This window comes from Trachypithecus francoisi, unplaced genomic scaffold, assembly GCF_009764315.1.
Source record: "Trachypithecus francoisi isolate TF-2019V2 unplaced genomic scaffold, Tfra_2.0 Lachesis_group0, whole genome shotgun sequence".
NCBI lineage: Eukaryota > Metazoa > Chordata > Mammalia > Primates > Cercopithecidae > Trachypithecus > Trachypithecus francoisi.
Genome location: NW_022681453.1, coordinates 139,495,028 through 139,514,015, shown reverse-complemented (window position 1 = coordinate 139,514,015; position 18,988 = coordinate 139,495,028). Strand labels below are relative to the sequence as shown.

General features: G+C 43.7%; 1 protein-coding gene across 12 annotated transcripts in view; it reads right to left on the bottom strand.

Annotated features, from left to right (window-relative positions):
* Positions 1-18,988, bottom strand: part of TRAK1 (trafficking kinesin protein 1) — a 138,073-nt gene that overhangs the window by 89,182 nt on the left and 29,903 nt on the right. For all 12 annotated transcript variants that reach the window (XM_033212172.1, XM_033212173.1, XM_033212164.1 and 9 more), the window contains exon 2: positions 13,338-13,532. Coding sequence is in view for 9 of the 12 variants with exons in the window: in XM_033212164.1 (XP_033068055.1) it covers positions 13,338-13,532 (195 nt within the window). In the remaining 3 variants the exon portion in view is untranslated. The remainder of the gene's footprint in view (positions 1-13,337; positions 13,533-18,988) is intronic.

The following is an 18,988-nucleotide window of genomic DNA, read 5'->3' as shown; positions in this document are numbered from 1 at the left end:
TCTACTCCACCCTGATAATTTATCCTTCCTCCCTTCATTCAACCCTGCCTCACCACACATATCTAGGTGACAACAGACTCGCTGATGTTCCAAAAGATACCCCTCCTCCAAACACACACACACACACACACACACACACACACCTATGCTTTCTTTTAGGTCACCACTTCATAAAATAATAAAATTATTGACCGCACTCCCCTTCAGAAGGTCAGCACTGTGTGCTATTTATTCATTTAATTTGTATAGGCGTACTGCATTTTGTGGTGTTTGTACTTTTTTTTTTTTTAATAGAGACGGAGCCTCACCGTGTTCCCCAGGTTGGTCTTGAACTCCTGGATTCAGGCAATCCTCCAGCCTCACGCCCCCGGAGTGCTGGGATTATAGGTGTGAGCCACCACATCTGGCCAGTGTCTCTATTTTTGTTTCACTTAGGATTTTAATTAAAATGAAGGCAATCTTTAGAAGGTGGCAACAAATAAAATGATCTTGTTATTCTATATATGGGTTTTAAATCTTGTTTTTATGAAACAAGATAAGGAAGGAGAAAGCTTATTTTTTAAATTTAAAAACATGTCTTTGCATTTTCGCTTATTTAAGAAGCATTCATTAGGCACCTATTCAACAAAAGGCCCTGGGAAGAGGATATTGGCCCATTGAAGCAGACATGGACCCTGCTCCATTAATTTACTCTCTGAAGATGAAAATTACTTTCGACAATTTGTTCTTCTGGAATTTAAGCCTCGTACATATCTAAATCTTAACAAGAAAAGTCCTGGGTAATTTAAAACATGCTTAGACAGTTCAGTGCGTATGTCTACAGTGTTCTGTCTGAGAATACTTGTAGGAGGTTCTCTAGATTATCACCTGAACGCAATTTAATAGCACTTGCATTTGAAAAAGAAAACAACACTACAATTTCTATAAAACAAAAAGGTCCCTATTCTCTTAATTCCTATTTTGCAATACAGAAAAACTCAAATTAAGAAATGACCATAATACCTGCACGTTATGCACATGTACCCTAGAACTTAAGGTATAAAATTTTTAAAAAGTAAATAAATAACTAAATAAATAATAAATTAACCAAAAAAAAAAAAAGAAGAAATGACCATAAAACAAAAAACAATTTAAAAAAACTTCATCATGGGATACCATTAACTAGAGAGTGAAAATCTCTCAAAGAAACATTCAAAGAACCATAAAATATTTAATGCTAAATAATTTCCAGATAAGAAACCGAGTCCCAATGCAGTGATAAGTGATTTGCCCGAGGTCACATATTTAGTCGGTGGATGATGGAGAAATGGCCCTCTCACGCAGGACTGGTGGGTCTCCAACCACTTTCTCTCCTCTCAGAGTCACTTGGAAGAAGAAAACCTTCACTATAAAACAACGTTACCCAACCCACACAGAGATATCAACTACTCCACAGTGATCAGGTGCATCTCTCAATTCTAGCTAAACTCCACAAATAACATACACTCCTGCTCTCCCCCACAAAACTGCCCTTGGTACAAAGTTTGAGAAGTTGATCTCTTGGTAACTTTGAGTTTAAGGGAAAAAAACCCGTCTTTCTTGAAATTATATGCCATATTCACAAAAACTTTAGTCATTGCCTTCCTGACAATTACCTGTTGGTTATTTTCCAAACATTCACTAATGAATAACAACCTGCACAAACTAAGAAAGAGGTAAGACATCCCTCCTCGGGTATCGAATAAAAAAACCTTTAGGATGTGTTTAGGCTTCTTAAAGACCAAATTCAGTGTTTTCAGGCAAATTGCTTGTACTATCTGGCCTGATATCCAGAAGTAAAAGGGTATTCACTCATGTGTTGTTTGGGGAAGAAGTAGAAATAGCCTGGATTCCCAATAATAGATGAATGGTCAAATATAAATGACAGAATATTAAGCAATGCTCAAAATTGTGTTTTTCAAGAAATTTAATGCCAGGGGAAATAATCAACATATATTTATTTAAAATGCATTATGTCCTTAAATATATGTGTTGCAGAAAGAAAACAAAATCTAGAAAAATCTCACAAAAAGTGAGTGGTGGTTGCTGTTAGTCATCTTTTTGTTTTTATTTTCAAAATCACTTAAAATCAGCATACTTTCGTGATAGAAAGAAATATTATTTTGTCCGGGCATAGTAGCTCATGCCTGTAATCCCAGCACTTTGGGAGGCTGAGGCGGGTGGATCACCTGAGGTCAGGAGTTTGAGATCAGCCCCGGCCAACAGGGTGAAACCCTGTCTTTACTGAAAATAGAAAAATTAGCCTGGTGTGGTGTCATGTGTCTGTAATCCCAGCTACTCAGGAGGCTGAGGCAGAAAAATCACTTGAACCCAGGAGGCAGAGATTGCAGTGAGCCAAGATCGTGCCTGCACTCCAGCCTGGGCAACAGAGCCAGACTTCATCTCAAAAAAAAAAAAGAAAGAAATATTATTTTATTTATTTATTTTTCTTTTTTACTGAAACAGAGTCTCACTCAATTGCCCAGGCTGGAATGCAGTGGCATGATCATAGCTCACTACAGCCTCGAACTCCTGGGCTTAAGTGACCCACCCACCTTAGCCTCCTGAGTAGCTAGGACTACAGGTATGCACCACCTGAGTAGTTTTTAAACATTTTTTTATAGAGATGGGGGTTTCCCTATGTTGCCCAGCTTGGTCTCAAATGCCTTGTCTCAAACAATCCTCCTGCCTCGGCCTCCCAAAGCACTGGGATTATAAGTGTGAGCCATAAAAATATTATTTTTAAAATCTAACTTCTTTTAAAGATCATTTGTGTTCATTACAAGGCCAGGCACCAAGAGTTGAAGAACAGGGTAGGTGCCACAATTCTCTAAAACAGTGACACACATGCTTACTTCCTCTCTCTGAAAATCAGAAATGGACCCTATCTCCCAATGTCATGTCATCACCAACAAAGTCACAGAATCTTCCTTAAACCCACAAAAAAGGAAACCAAACTACAGAGAGGCTCCATGATTTCTTTGTGATGACAGAGAAACAGGTTTCAGAACCAGGATTGAGGTACAAATTTAGTATCTATGGATTTAGGAGAGCAGGGAAAGGCGCCTCTGAGAATGGACAGGGTCATTGGTGAGGGCCTGGCGCATGTCCACACCGGGCTTCTATGGAAGTCAGGCAGATGGTAAGAAGAGCTAGTGTGAGGATGACAAGCACACGTTCAGTTTCTATGAGATTCCGGCAACATATCCAGGCAGTAGAGAGGAACACAGCCATCACCTGCAGAGAGGCAACAGCCAAAGCAAAGACGACGTAGGCAAGAGGAGACCCCAAGCCAGAGCACTGACAGATGTCCACATCTAAGCACACCAAAAAGAAAAGGGGACTTAGCCAAAAACAAAGACAAAAAGCCAGGGATGACTAGTCAGAGGAGGAGGAGAGCTAGAATGTTCCCCCACAGTCTAATTCCACACAAATACAGGCTGAAAGTAAAACTCTCAGTGGGAAATACTCTGGATGAGGCTTTTCACGGTTTTTTGTTTTTGTTTTGTTTTTCTTTTTTTGTAGAAAGGGTGCTCGTTTGGTGGCCAAGCATGGTCTCAAATGCCTGTCTTCAAGCAATCCTCCCATCTCAGCCACCCAAAGTGTGGGGATTACAGGCGTGAGCCACTGTGCCAAGACTTTCCATGTTCAATCATCACTCTGGTATTCCCTCCATCAAAAGAGCTCAGAAGATGACATCTCATAAGGAGGCTCCTCGTCTTGGCTAGAGATCAACAAGGAGTACCTGGAAATACAGAGACAGCAGCAGCACACTCCTCCTTCAGCTGGGCATGGTCCTGGGCTCCACCCTCTGTATAGAAGGGGGAACAAAACTAACATGATCTCTGCCCTCAAGGCACTCCCTATACAGCAGGGGACAGTAGTTGAAATGAGCATAACATGGCAGGTAGGTGAGGTAAGGGCAGGTTCTGAAGTTACAAACACTGCCTGGCATGAAACACAAGAAGTGGAGAGGTTTTCCTAACTAATCCCTGCTTCTCCACTAATTCCTCTGACAAGCCTGCACTTGCCATAGCCCCCAAAAACCATCCGGACATGGTGGCTCCTGTCTGTAGTTCCATAGCTTTGGGAGGGAAAGCAGGAAGACTGCCTGAGGCCAGGAGTTCAAGGCTACAGTAAGCTATAATTAGGCCACTACACTACAGCCTGGTTGTGGGAGAAAGACTGTCTCTAAAGAAAAAAAAAAAAAAAAAGACCAGGCGAGGTGGCTAACACCTATAATCCCAGCACTTTGGGAGGCCAAGGCAGGTGGATCACTTGAGGCCAGGAGCATGAGACAGCCAAGGCAACATAGCAAAACCCTGTCTCTACAAAACATTCAAAACATTTAAAAACTAGCTGGGTGTGGTGGCATGCACCTGTAGTCCCAGCTACTTGGGAGGCAGAGGCAGAAGGATCACTTGAGGCCAAGAGGTTGAGGCTGCAGTGAGCCATGATCACCACCACTGCACTCCAGCCTGGGCAATAGAGCAAGATTAAGGTAGGGTAAGGTAAGGTAAAAGGAAAAAGGAAAGGAAAGGTAAAAGGAAAGGTAAGGAAGGAGGCAGGGAAGGGGAGATGAGGGGAAGGGGAAGGGGAAGGGGAAGGGGAAGGGAGGGAGGGAGGAAGGAAGGAAGGAAGGAAGGAAGGAAGGAAGGAAGGGCCCACAGCCTGCTGATACTGCCAGCCAGCTGACGACTGTCTTACGTGCCTCGGCATCTGGACTCTTGTGAATTGAGCATTTTCCCAATGGATAAATGGTCGTGTGTATGTTCCCAACCTGTTTGTTCACGCCTGTTTTGTTGATTAATGTAATTATATCATTGTGTTTTTTATTTCATGTATAGCATTAAAAGTGTTCTTTATAAAAATTTTTAAGTCCATTTACATTGCTATAAAAGAGTGTTAAATCTATGTAAACTAACTTTAATATCTTGAAAAACAATTAGGGATTAAAAGGCCAATTCAATTTAGATAAAACAATTGTAATATATTAAATGATTTAAAAATCATTTAATCGAAAAGAGGATTATGTACTACAACAAATCTAGAGTCTATGTCCTGCAGTGCTCATAAAGGTAAGGCATTTAGCACAACCCTGACAAGTGGTAGATGTGAGTCATTATTACCATTATTGGTTATCATTACATAAGCAAATAAAGAGTGATGAAACCTATGAAGGCAGAAAAAGGCAACGGAGATGGGGGATGCCACAGATGGGGTGGTCAAGGAAGGTGTGTCATGGACAGCACACTTCTGCTGAGAACCAAAGAACAGAAAAGAAGCTGGGCACAGCAGCATGCACCTGTAGTCCCAGCCTACTCAGAAGGCTGAGGCAGGAGGAGTGCTGAGCCCAGGAGTTCAAGGGCAGCCTAGGCAACATATCAAGAACCAGTCTCAAGAAAAAAAGAAAGAGAAATAAATAAAAACTTCAAAAACAAAAGGAAAAGGGGTAGCGAGGGAGCGGCATGGCCCAAGGTCATGGGAGTTTGGTGTGTTCGAGGGTCTGGAAGCACTAGTGGGGCTGCTATAGGGTAAGGACAGGGTGGAACGAGGCTGGCTGGATAGAGACCCAAGAGCCAGGTCACAGAGTCTTGGAAGACTCTGCATTTTATCCAAAGGGCAATGGGAAACAAAGAAGCAGCATAACCCAGTTGGATTTCAAAAAAAGACCAGTCAGGCTGCTGGGTCCAAAGAGGACAACAGAGAAGCAAGAGTGGAAGCTGGGAGAGCAGTTACAGCTGTCCAGGGATGAGATGGCAGTGGCTTCATCAAGGGTGGCAGCAGCCAGGTCAGAGAATGGGTCTGGGATATATCTGGAGGAAGAATTAACAGGGCCGGTGGATGGCCAGGAGGATATGGAAATAGGGTAAACCATGTTGTATTTATTAAGGCAAATGTGTGTGGAGGGGGAACAATCTACCTTCTGCAGTGGATGAGTTAATAACCTCAGTATGCGGGTACATGAGGCTGGGGGAGGAAGGGAAGGTCAGGGTGGGCATACATTTGGCAGTCACCAGCATGTGGCTGTTATTACAGCCTTGGGAGAGAGGATATAGACAGACGTAGGCTGGGCACGCCAACATTCAGAGCAGTACATCACAGTCACCTGAGAATCAATTAGAATGACTATGCCTGAGGTTGGGGCCTGGGGAGGATATATAGTCAGCCTTCTGTATCTACCACGGATCAAAAATATTCAGGGTGAAAAAAACAATATAAAATAACAATACAAAACTTTAGGCTGGGCATGGTGGCATGTGCCTGTAGTCCCAACTACTAGGGGGCTGAGGTGGGAGGATGGCTTGAGTCTGGAAGGTTGAGAATGCAGTGAGCCAAGATGGCACCAAGGCACTCCATCCTGAGCGACAGGAGATTGTCTCAAAAAAAAAAAAAAAAAAATAGCATTTACAAGTAATACAAGTAATCTAGACTTAAAGTATATGGAAAAATGTGTACAGGTTAAATGCAAATACTTTTCCAATTCATATCAGGGACTTGAGCATCCATGGATTTTGGTATCTGCAGGGGACTGGTTCCAGGGCTGGTTTTTGTCTTTTTCTTTTTTTGAGGCAGAGTCTCGCTCTGTTGCCCAGGCTGGAGTGCAATGGCATGATCTTGGCTCACTGCAACCTCTGCTTCCTAGGCTCAAGCAATCCTACCACCTCAGCCTCCTGATAGCTGGGACTACAAGACGCATACCATCGCACACAGGTATTTTTTTAATTATAATTATTTTTTGTAGAGACGGAGTTTTGTCATGTTGCCTAGGCTGGTCTCGAACTTCCGGGCTCATATGATCTGCTTGCCTTGGCCTCCTAAAGTGATGGGATTCCAGGCGTGAGCCACCACGCCTGGCTTAGGACTGTATTTTTTTTTTTAATTTATTTATTTTTATTTGTTTACTTATTTATTTATTTTTGAGATGGAGTCCTGCTCTGTCACCCAGGCTGAAGTGCAGTGGCACAATCTCGGCTCACTGCAACCTCTGCCTCCTGGGTTCAAGAGATTCTCCTGCCTCAGCCTCCCGAGTAGCTGGGATTACAGGTGCATGCCACCATGCCTGGCTAATTTTTGTATTTTTAGTAGAGACGGAGTTTCATCATGTTGACCAGGCTGGTCTCAAACTCCTGATCTCAGGTGATCCATCCACCTCGGCCTCCCAAAGTGCTGGGATTACAGGCATGAGCCACAGCGTCTGCCAGACTATATTTATTTAAGTTCTAGGTGCATCAGGGTTGACAGCCACTGATTTAGAAGTTCAGAGGAAGAGGAAAAAGAAAGAACTGGTGAAAGAGGCTGGAAAGACTATCCAGAGAGACAAAAAGGAACTCTGGGAGCAAGTGAGGCACTGGGAGTCAAGCCAGGAGAGTGTCCAGCAGGGAGTGACCACTGTGTCGGCCCAGCTCAAGGGTCAAACAGGATGAGGGGAGAGAGGAGCCTCTAGGTACAGTGGTGGAGGTAGAGGGATTCCAGTTAAACCCCATGCCAGATACTCTGGCTCCTCATGCTTTACCTTGAGTAAATTCCCACTCTCCTGGGATGAGCCCTGTATAAGGAAAACACATGAGGTTCGTTGTGTACATCCATAAAACCAACTGTATAAATGCTTGCTACGCCTGTGACCGTGTGGACACAGTGGACACAAGTGAATAAGCAAAGGTGAAAATGGGGGTATAATAATATTACTGTAGGTTCTACTTTACGGACACAATTCTAGAGTCGTGGCGAGACCTGCACACAATTCCTGGCCCCACATACCCTGGCTATGCAAGGCTTAGCAAATCAATGCACTCCGCACCTCAGGGGCCCATGTGAACAACGATGGTTGGACTACATTAAAGGTCTTGCTGTTGTTGTTGAATTTTAAATTCAATTTTTAAAAGTTAAAATGGCAAGGGGAGCTGGTTTAATATGCAGGTTCCAGACCCCCTTCCCTCCCCCGACATAAGCAAGGTAAGCAACTCAGGGTAGGATGGCACTGAAGGCCTCAAGAGCTGCCTGCATTGGTCCAACCCAGTGCAAAGTCCTTGGGTTAGGTCATGGATAAAAATAAATAGTCCAGGAGATGTTTTTATCTCCTTAGTCAGAAAACCTGAGCTGGAATGCAAACAAGTCCTCAAAGAGTTAGAGGTGAATATCAGTCACTCAGTAAATACTGTTCGCTAAATCCTTAATATTACTTTACAGTAAAAACAAATGATGGAACAATATTATGAAACTCTTATCTGCTTCATACCCTTCTCTTCTTAGGAAAAAAGCTGCTCCAGGTAAACGCAGGGAGGGTGGTCAGCAGATCATATGCAGGTGAGATACGGAGTTTTTTTTTTTTTCTCAATCAATGCTTCTTAACCAAAAAGTTACATACAGCAGTCCCTAGAAGAAGGGACCAAAAAGAGTTCCATAGCCACCCAAAGACCAATGCAGCAGCTTTCATGTCTGGTGTCTGCTGTGTGTTATATGACTACAAAAGTCTATAGCACACACTGTCATTTCCACCAGGGATTAGGGAAGTGTGACCTACAAGTCACAGGATGGAGGTGAAAATCACAGGGAAGAAAGAAACCTCATCTTCAAATTAAGCTGTATCAAGCTAAGGGTCACTTGGGACAATGCCCTGAACCATGAAAAAAAATGAATTTTCAATATGTTAGACATATATTTTATAAATAAATAAGCTATTGACAGATTTTGAAACTAAGGTTTTGATGGGGTTTTTGGTTTTCTTGTATTTCACCTGATGGGTTTCATTCTTAAACAAGAAGTTTTCTTGTCCCCTTTGTAGCTAATCTGAGATACTGGGTAAGAGATGGAGTCAAACCAGACAAACTAGGTCTGACTCACCTTGCTAGGTATGTGACTTTTCCTTAACTTCCCTGCGCCTCGCCGTCCTCACCTGCAGAAGGCAAGAGTATTCAATTCAGGCCACTCTGAGGATTGCCCAGCACACTGCAAGTACCATATGTTGACTATGCTTTCTCCCAAATGTCCCCTCGTTGTGGGTATATCTGTTTTGTGGGTCATTTTAATTTTCTGTGTTTCTCAGACTCAGGAGTTATAAACCCACCTGACTAGCAGAAGCACGAAAACTTCTCTGAAAAGGTCATTCTACCACCCGGCAAAGGTGGATGCCCAAAGCTTTCTCGCCTCTTCTTAGGAAGCCAAGTGAGGGCCAAATTTAAAAGGTAAAGACGTTGTTTCTCCACTCAGGGGGAGGACGTACAGGAAGGGGCCTGTCTCCTCTGATCTGTGTAGCAATGTGTAGCTGGCCCTCTTCTATAGGATTTCTCATCCAGGGGAGCATATCAGAAGCCCAGCGCTCCTTATCCCCATGCCCACCCACAACCGAGAACCTCTGCCCTAATCAATGCAGGCTGCCTTGTCTGCTCACACGCCTCAAAACTGATTCAACACACTGGTGAGTCACAGCATCTCCTGGGTTACACACGTGTAAACAAACACATGAAACCCAAAAAGGATACCATGCACACAGCAGGACTCCGAACCAGTGCCTTCTGGTGACCCCTCTGCCACTTTGGCAAGGCTCACAGACACCTCCACAGAAGAAAGCTTTGAAGACATAAAATACAGAGGACTGCAAAGGAAAACAATTGCATCTAAAACTTGAAAAACTCTGGGATATGAACAATGACAAAAAAGTCTGTGATATCTGATAAGTGCTTCTTTATTAAAGAAGAAAAGAAATAAAAGATCTAAATAAATAAAATAAGACATATTCCATAACACTGTATTCCACAACACTGAGCCTTCTACACGTCCATTTCACCTATAATAAAAACAGCTCTACCCAACCGTAACATGAAATAAAAGATCTATTAGCACATTTAACAACAAATGTAATTTCATGGCAGTGATGAGCAAAGGCAGTAACTCAAAGTATCTGCTTCCACTGAAGCATGACATGAAAATATCTGTGATTTCTACTGGCGACAATATCACAGGTCCTGCTAATACCACTGTGCCTGTGTGTGTCTCTGTTCATAATTAAAGGAAATGCTGCATTTCAGTTAGAAGTTAATAAAAATAAAAGTGTGATTTTTTTTCCCCTTTGTAAGTGCATGGAACCCCTAAATTCTCTCTACAGACCCTTTAGAGGTCGCAGGACCTCAGTGAGAGAGCTCCACTCTACAGGGTCCTGTATTTAAGAGTTAACACTTGATCGTTCAATTGACAGATATTTAGGAAATAGCTATGTTGCTCTAACTACAGGAACCACAGAAGAAGATACAGAATTAAGTTAAGGCTTTGACGTAAGCATGCTCTAAGAACTTTCAGAATCTCTGCTCAATGTTTATTTTGGTTCTTCCAGTTTTATTATAAGTTGTGTTATCTATTGCCAAACCCACCAGGATTTCTTCTTTTTTCCTAACTGTATAATTAAAAACAAAGCAAACAAACAAAAAAGACACTCTCTCTCTGTTCAAGTCTACTGTTTGTTTGCTTGCTTGCTTGTTTTGAGATGGAGTTTTACTCTTGTTGCCCAGGCTGGAGTGCAATGTTGCAATCTCAGCTCACCACAACCTCCGCCTCTCAGGTTTAAGTGATTCTCCTGCCTCAGCCTCCTGAGTAGCTGGGATTACAGGCATGTGCCACCATGGTTTCTCCATGTTGGTCAGGCTGGTCTCAAACTCCCAACCTCAGGTGATTCGCCCACCTCGGCCTCCCAAAGAGCTGGGATTACAGGCGTGAGCCACAGCGCCCAGCCTCAAGTCTACTGTTAAACAGATTGTAGAAACAGTGGCTCAGTGCCACGGAGTAAACACTGAGCCTTTCACACATCCATTTCACCTATAATAAAATCAGCCCTACCCAACTGTAGGCATTTTACAGGAATGAAATGAGGCAATTTGTGCAAATGTTCTCTGAAAATTGTGTAGTGTTGCCCATGGATGGTCTTCCAATTACACTGTAAATGTCAGTGATTAATCAAAGTATGAATGGTGCCAAGTGCAGTGGCTCATACCTGATTTCCTAGCACTTTGGGAGGCTGAAGCAGGAGGATTGTTTGAGGCCTAGAGTTTGACACCAGCCTGGCCAACATAGGGAGACCCCATCTCTCCAAAAAAAATAAAAATTAAAAATTAGCTGGGCTTGGTGGTACATACATGTAGTCCTAGCCACACAGGAAGCTGAGGTGGGAGGGTTGCTTGAGGCCAGGAAGTCAAAGCTGCAGTAAGCCATATGTGCACCACTACACCCCAGCCTGGGCAACAGAGCAAAACCCTGCCTCAAAAAAGAAAAAAAAAGTTGCCGGGCACGGTGGCTCATGCCTGTAATCCCAGCACTTTGGGAGGCCAAGGCAGCTGGATCACAAGGTCAGGAGATCGAGATCATGCTGGCTTACACGGTGAAACCCCATCTCTACTAAAAATACAAAAAAAAAAAAAAATTAGCCGGGTGTGGTGGCGGGCGCCTGTAATCCCAGCTACTCGGGAGGCTGAGGCAGAAGAATGGCCTGAACCCAGGAGGTGGAGCTTGCAGTGAGCAGAGATCGTGCCACTGCCCTCCAGCCTGGGCGACAGAGCGAGACTCCGTCTCAAAAAAAAAAAAAAAACTGTATGAGTGGAACCCAGGAGCCTCCTGTGACAGAAATGGCCATGATAGGTATTGCAGAATCACAAGAGGGTCTCCTAAGGAAAGGCAGGTAACACAGAGAGGCCCAAAAAATAATTCTGTTACAAACTCTACTGTTCTCTTGTGAATTTTTTTTTTTGCAGACGTCTACAGTCTGAAAAAAGCAAATACAAAATCTACCAAGGAGGTTACTGTAGACTCGGTTTTCCACACAATACCACATATCTCCTTGGTGGTACAGACGTCATGAATCAACAAAATGACTTGCTAGGAGCCTCCTATATGCTACAAGACACTAGAAATTCTAAAGCTTCAACTTCAATATGAGTACGAGTCTAACATGCTTCACAACTACCCTGGTGTGGATGATTCTATTATCATCCCTACTGAAATTGATCATCTGCAGTATTCACAAAGACTCTGTAGGGTTTATGGGTCAATACAAGCAACACTTTTTTCTTATTAATATCTAATAAAGAGAACCTGAAAACATCCCTAGACACACCCTAAAGGAGAAACTTGTAGTACCAAACCAATTCGTTTATTATAAATCATCTCACAAATTCAAGAATATTGGAGAGATCAGCCTGTATTAGTAAAAATAATTACAAGAAATTTGTAGAGATGAGACATAAGCTGGTTTTGAACCAAGCTGTCTGCAGGTAGAAGGATTGGTATCCTTTTTTTTAAGTGACACAGTGATAGATACATAAATTATTGGCTGCCATAAGTTTTCAAAGAGTAAAATTTCTTCTAAAAGGGCACATTTTGAATAAACATCAGAATCATAAAGTATTCATTTTTTAAATTATCCCTTTTTTTTTTTTTTACAAGTGTGCAATATCAAGTTTCACACCCTGGCCATCATGACCACACTGAAAACACTCACCTAGTTTACTGCTCACCCTACCAGGTATCTGCTCTGCAGCCCATCAGCATGACCGGTTTGCTGCTGCAGCGGTATTTGGACTCTTCAAATAACCAGCTTAGTGAGCTTTCACACGAGAGTTATCAGCCTTGGTATACATGTTTTTCTGTGTCACATAAATGAGCGGCCTGGATGTTCCCAATATCTTTGGTTTTAAACTTAGACAAACTCCTTCCCAGTGAGTTTCTAAGGACTTGTGGTACTTTTGCGAAGAAACAGAAATAGGAACATTTTCAAATTCTTCTGTACAGTCAAAAAAAAAAAAAAAAAAGTAGGCTCCCACCTATAATCTCAGCACTTTGGGAGCCCAAGGTGGGTGGCTTAAGGTCAGGAGTGGCCAGGTTGGTCAGTCTGGACAACATGGTAAAGCCCCATCTCTACTAAAAATACAAAAATTAGCCGGGCATGGTGGTGCGTGCCTGTAGCCCCAGCTACTCGGGAGGCTAAGGCAGAATCGTTTGAACCCAGGAGGCAGAGGTTGTAGTGAGCTGAGATAGCACCACTGCACTCCAGCCTGGGCAAGAGGAGCCAGACTCCATCTCAAAAAATAAAAAAATAAAAAGTTGGTTCAAATGAAAATCTTAACTTGATCCTCACTCCTCTAAAATTTCTATTCAGAACATTTAAAATTGGGACGTTTCATGTGGTTAACCCCTACAGTCGCATTTCTTTGACCACCTTTCCAAAGATGACAAGTCACAGCACAGGGTAGCCAGTACAAGATCTTATTTGGGGCCGCGGCTAAGAAGAACTAGTCATGACACTGCCATCACAGCACACATGGACAACTACTTACGGAAGTATTTTAGCGTCTCTTCAATTTGCTCGGTTGTGAGGTCGATGTTGGCATCTGGAGAAATGAGAGGTGTATGGAGCCAGTCGTCGTGGTCATAACCGTAGATGGTGTCGGCTCTTAACTTATAATGGGGCAGCTGCTCCTCCAGCAGGCTAATGATCTCGACTTCCGGAAGATCGGTGCTGTTGCACACATCTAAAGACAAGACAACCAAGAAATGAGAGCCCAGAAATGGTTATGGCCTTGCTGCTAGTGAACTAAACTTGTAGCCTGTAGCAGCCATCTTTGGTTATTTATCTACAGCATGAAGAAGCCAGACAAGCCTATGTCAGGAGTCTTTTTCCAATTTAAATTATATTCTCAAACTTTGAATTAATTGTGCACGCTTACGGCCAAGACCTACCCAAATGTTTCCTGCTGTTTAGTGTCCACTATTTAGGAAGAAAAGCCAAAGTTTTTGAGCTTTTATCATCTGAGTTAAGTCTTTCCACTATTTAGGAAGAAAAGCCAAAGTTTTTGAGCTTTTATCATCTGAGTTAAGTCTTTCCTCCAACCCTTTCTCTGGCCATTCTCCTTCAAGTGTTCTACATGTCAGCCAAACCAGTATTAATTTCACCAACATGCCTAACTTCTTGCCTCTCTTTTACCATTCAAACTATCCTCCCATCTAGAATTTTGCCTTCATTTAATTTATTCATTCATCTGTTCATTCATCCACACTTCCTTCCTTCCATCCATGCATCCATTTGTATCCTGAGTACCAGGGGCATAGGAGACACAGTGGTGAACATAAGAGTCATGGTCCTGCCCTTGAAACACTTATATCCTTATGGGGCATCCAGCAATTATACCAATAGGCGCCCATCCTTTAAGGAATACCTTGAATACCACCCGACATACTGGTGTTTTGAGCACACCGAGCAGAGTTAGTCTCTCTTACCCTTTCTATACTGACACGCCATTTTGTCAGAACTTCAGTTACTAGACTTATTAAGTGTCTTGTGGGTATTTCAGTATCTGACTCATCTAGTTAGGAGAGGGCAAACTTCCATACACAGCTACCCTTGATCCACCACCTGTACGCCATAGCTCTTGGCCCAGGCTGTGCTCAGGGGGTGCATACTAATGCCTGTGACGGAGAACCAATTCACACAAAGCACATTAATGCAGGCCTTTAAACTGCAAACATGACAACATAGCAAACATAACCAGGACATGTACCTTACTTCTCTATCCCAGCGCTCACTCATCAAAGGAGAACACAGACACTGAATTAAATAAGTGCTAATGGGTGAGTGATCATTATCTATCAACTAATTCTGGCGTCATCCACTGTATCAGCCCATTGTGCATAAGGCATTTGACACCTATGATGGGAAATATGCTCCCATGACACCATGGGAGCAGCAGTGGTTCCGTCAACCCATAAACAAACCAAGTGCTTGTGGTGCACACAACTAGACAGGACAGGAGACTTAACTTGGTATTTTGTTCTAGGAATGAGTCTTCAACAAAGAAAAATTAGTCAAAAGATAAGAATAGTACTGAGGTTGATTATTATTTTTTTTAAGACAGTGTCTGTTGCCCAGGCTGGAATGCAGTGGCACAATCTTGGCTCACTGCAGCCTTGACCTCCTAGCCTCAAGCATTCCTCCCACCTTGGCCTCCCGAGTAGCCAGGACCACTGATGTGCACCACCAAATCCAGCTAATTTTATTTTTTGTAGAGACAAGGTCTCCCTATGTTGCCCAGGTGGGTCTTGAATTCCTGGGCTTATGCAATCCTCCTGCCTTGGCCCCCCAAAGTGCTGGGATTACAGGCATGAGAAACCTTGCTGGGCCTGAGGTCAATTCTTATCAAAGTCACAGTACCATGTTGTTGCTTTGAAGTAGAAAACAAAAATGAGAACCTGGATCAAGTGGAGGACCAAACTCACTCTTCAGTCTCCATCCCTCTCTAAGATGTTAGAAGGGGCAGAGGAGAGGGGGAAAAAAATTACTTGTGACAAATAAAACCACACAACAGCATGGGAAAATAAAGAGGAGATGCTGAGGACGAACCAAAAGTATGAGGTATTCCTAAACATGGTAAAATCAAATTAAAGGAGAAAGGGCCAGTCTTAGACATGAGCATTCATTCACACATACGTACATGTCTACACACACACAGGAAATGACTGGTGCAGTCAGTGGGAGTAGATCCTGGGGTGCTCCACAAGGGAGGCTACTGTCAGAAGGAGCAGGAAAGGCCAGGGGCAGGGATTCACTGCAGAACTAAAGCAGGAACAGCAGAGAGGACCAGTCCCTTCCTTGTTCCCCCTGCTTGAGCCAAGGCCAGGAAGGCAGCAAGGCAGTAACTGTGGGGGCTGGACACACTCAGGTAGAACATGGAACACCTCTGCCTGGAAGAAGAGCAATGCCAGAGACTTTGTGTCAAATAAGAAGGCCATTCAACAGGTGAAAAAATTATGGATTTGTGAGAAAAGAGAGCATAATGACTCATGACCCTTTGGGCAGGAGCCCACTGAAAACACCTGTCAGCACCCACCCTCTCCTGCAGCTTCCTACCATTCCATACTAACCGCTCTCCCTCAGTTCAATATGCAAAGCTTCGCCACGGAGCATTTCCACTCAGGAAGTTGGTATGGTTTTCCAAAATGCCAAGGAAAGGGTTAAAAATGAGAAAGTGAGGACATTTAGAATTTTACTTGGTGCTTTAGGAAAGCAGTTCAGTCCTGGAGCGGGGACTACATCTCACGGCTGGGACTTCTCTGCCTCATGAGGGAAATGTCACAGCAAGTACACTTGGTATTTCAGCCAGCCAAAAACAAGACCAGACCTGCTCCGTCACTTTGCAAAGCTCTGCTGGGAACAGAAGTTATGTCTTCCCCCGGGTAGAGCAATAGCCCAACCTCAAGGCAGAAGATTTCTCATATTTCTTCCCATCTCCCACTAGCAATAAACCACCATCCAAAGGCTCAAGACAGGCCCGTAATAAGCAAATATTTCCTCTTCTCACTATCAAGTAAAGAGTGAGTTCCCATGAAGTTCATCTCTGGGAAAGACCTCACAGTCATAAAACGCCACCATGTATGTTGGGAGCAAGTCCCCAAAATCTGGCCATAAACTGGCCCCAAAACTGGCCATAAACAAATCTCTGCAGCACTGTGACAGGTTCATAATGGCCCTAACGCCCAAGCTTGAAGGCTATGGGTTTACAGGAACGAGGGCAAGGAACACCTGGCCTACCCAGGGCGGAAAACCACTTAAAGGCATTCTTAAGCTACAAACAATAGCATGAGCCATTTATGCCTTAAGGGCATGTTCCCGCTGCAGTTAACTAGCCCAATCTAATCCTTTAATTCGGCCCATCCCTTCGTTTCCCATAAGGGATACTTTTAGTTAACTTAATATCTATAGAAACAATGCTAATGACTGATTTGCTGTTAATAAATATGTGGGTAAATCTCTGTTCGGGGCTCTCAGCTCTGAAGGCTGTGAGACACCTGATTTCCCACTTCACACCTCTATATTTCTGTGTGTGTGTCTTTAATTCCTCTAGCGCCGCTGGGTTAGGGTCTCCCCCACCGAGCTGGTCTTGGCAATGTAACTGATGGAACATGGGGCCAAACAGGGTTGACACCTAGTCGGTAGCATCTCTTGGCTAAACATGGATCTAGTCAAACTGTCTCCACAGCAGCTCCACAAAATGCAGTGCCAGCCTATCCCTAGTAGAACAGGCATGGAACCAACACATTCCCGCCTGACACACCCACACAACAGGCTAGAATCATCTGGAGTCAATGCTGTTTGGTGGTGGGGAAAGCAATAGACTCCAGAAAGAAAAAAAAAAAAAAAAAAAGTCCCTTCTAAGAAACCTAAGAATAAGCTGACCCCTTGTGGCCAAGGTCAAGGAGAGCTGCACAGGCCATCTCCATAATCCTACCCCATGTCCTCATTCTTTGGGCCTTTAAAGCATCTGAAAATTTGCCAGGGCTGAAGGTCAACCTATTTACAGCATGGGTCCTTGTGCCCATGTGATATCTTTTTCCTTAAAGCATATGACCAGTGAGATAAAGTATCAAAAGGTAAGGCTATGACAAAATGCCTTTTTAAAAAACTCTGGCCCAGGCGCAGTGGCTCACACCTGTAATCCCAGCACTTTGGGAGGCTGAGGCTGGTGGATCACTTGAGGTCAGGAATTCGAGACCTGCCTGGCCAACATGGTGAAACCCCATCTCCGCTAAAAATACAAAAATTAGCCAGGCATAGTGGTACGTGCTGGTAATCTCAGCTACTCAGGAGGCTGAGGCAACAGAATCACTTGAACCCTAGAGGCAGAGGTTACAGTAAGCCAAGATCACACCACTGCATTCCAGCCTGGGTGACAGAGCAAGACTCTGTCTAAAAAAAATAAAAATAAAAAAATTCTGTATATTTGATTTTTCTGTGACGTGACCAGCCTTATAAACACTAGCAGCAAATTTTCAGATGCCTTAAAGGCCCAAAGAATTAGGACATAGGGTAGGATTATGGAGATGGCCTGTGCAGCTCTCCTTGACCTTGGCCACAAGACCAAAAGCCCCACGGACCCCCTGTGGAAGGAGACACCATGTTTGCCTCAAGGAGAGGACACATTCAAGGCCTGACATCAGGTAAACATAACAGAATAGTCTTCAAGAATTCCCCAGGAATGCTTTCACCATGGCAAACATCACTCCAGAGCATTGTCTCACCCTCCCAGCAACCTGGGACACAGAGATTTGCCTGTTATTACAGATCAGTAAGCTGGGATGCACGAGGGCTGTGGGATATCTTGTTGGTCAAGTTGATCCAGCTAACTAAGCAGCAGATCAGGCAGGAGCAGCCTCAGATGTTTCACTGAAAGTTGTGCTCTTCCCTCCAACACCTGCTAGCCAGTTCCTAGGAGGGAGCACTTGAAATGCTGGGGAATTCCCAGGATGTCATCATCAGGAAGTTTTTGTTCTAAACAGGTGGAAGACTTCATACATGTGGCAGGCATGTAAAATGAAACATACTCACAAATTAGAGAGGTGTTGGAATAATTTTCTCCTTTAAAGCGCAGGAAGCAGAGGCAAGAATTTAGTAACTTGTCTGCAGAACCACAGAGGGTTAGGGGCCTGCGTAGGACAGGAGCTTATTCAAGTTCCTGCTGTGAATGGACACTGCCGGCCCACCCTGGAGGAAAGGAACCCTTTATGCTCTCTGTGGACATCATTTCCCCACAGTTGCAATTCACTTTGGTAACAAGCTGTAAAAATGTGTTCTGAAATAAGTCTCAAATGAAGGGCATCCATTTCCTGACCAATCCCAAAGCCCAAAAGTCCATGGCTTCAGGTAGATATGCACTAACAACAGCCCCAAATCCCACCGACCTCCAGCCTGACAAACCATCAAAAGGCCAGGCTTAACCATCAGGGCAGATTTACCCCTCGGCATCCCCTCCGTGCCCAGTTACTGTAACAGCCCCATGGTGGCCAGTCACATTGCAGCTGGTGTCATTTCTGGAAAATAGATTTTGCTTTCTTTCTTTCTTTCTTTAAGTAGAAATGGAATCTCACTATGCTGACCAGGCCAGTCTCAAACTCCTGCCCTCAAATAACCCTCCCATCTTAGCCTCCCAAAGAGCTT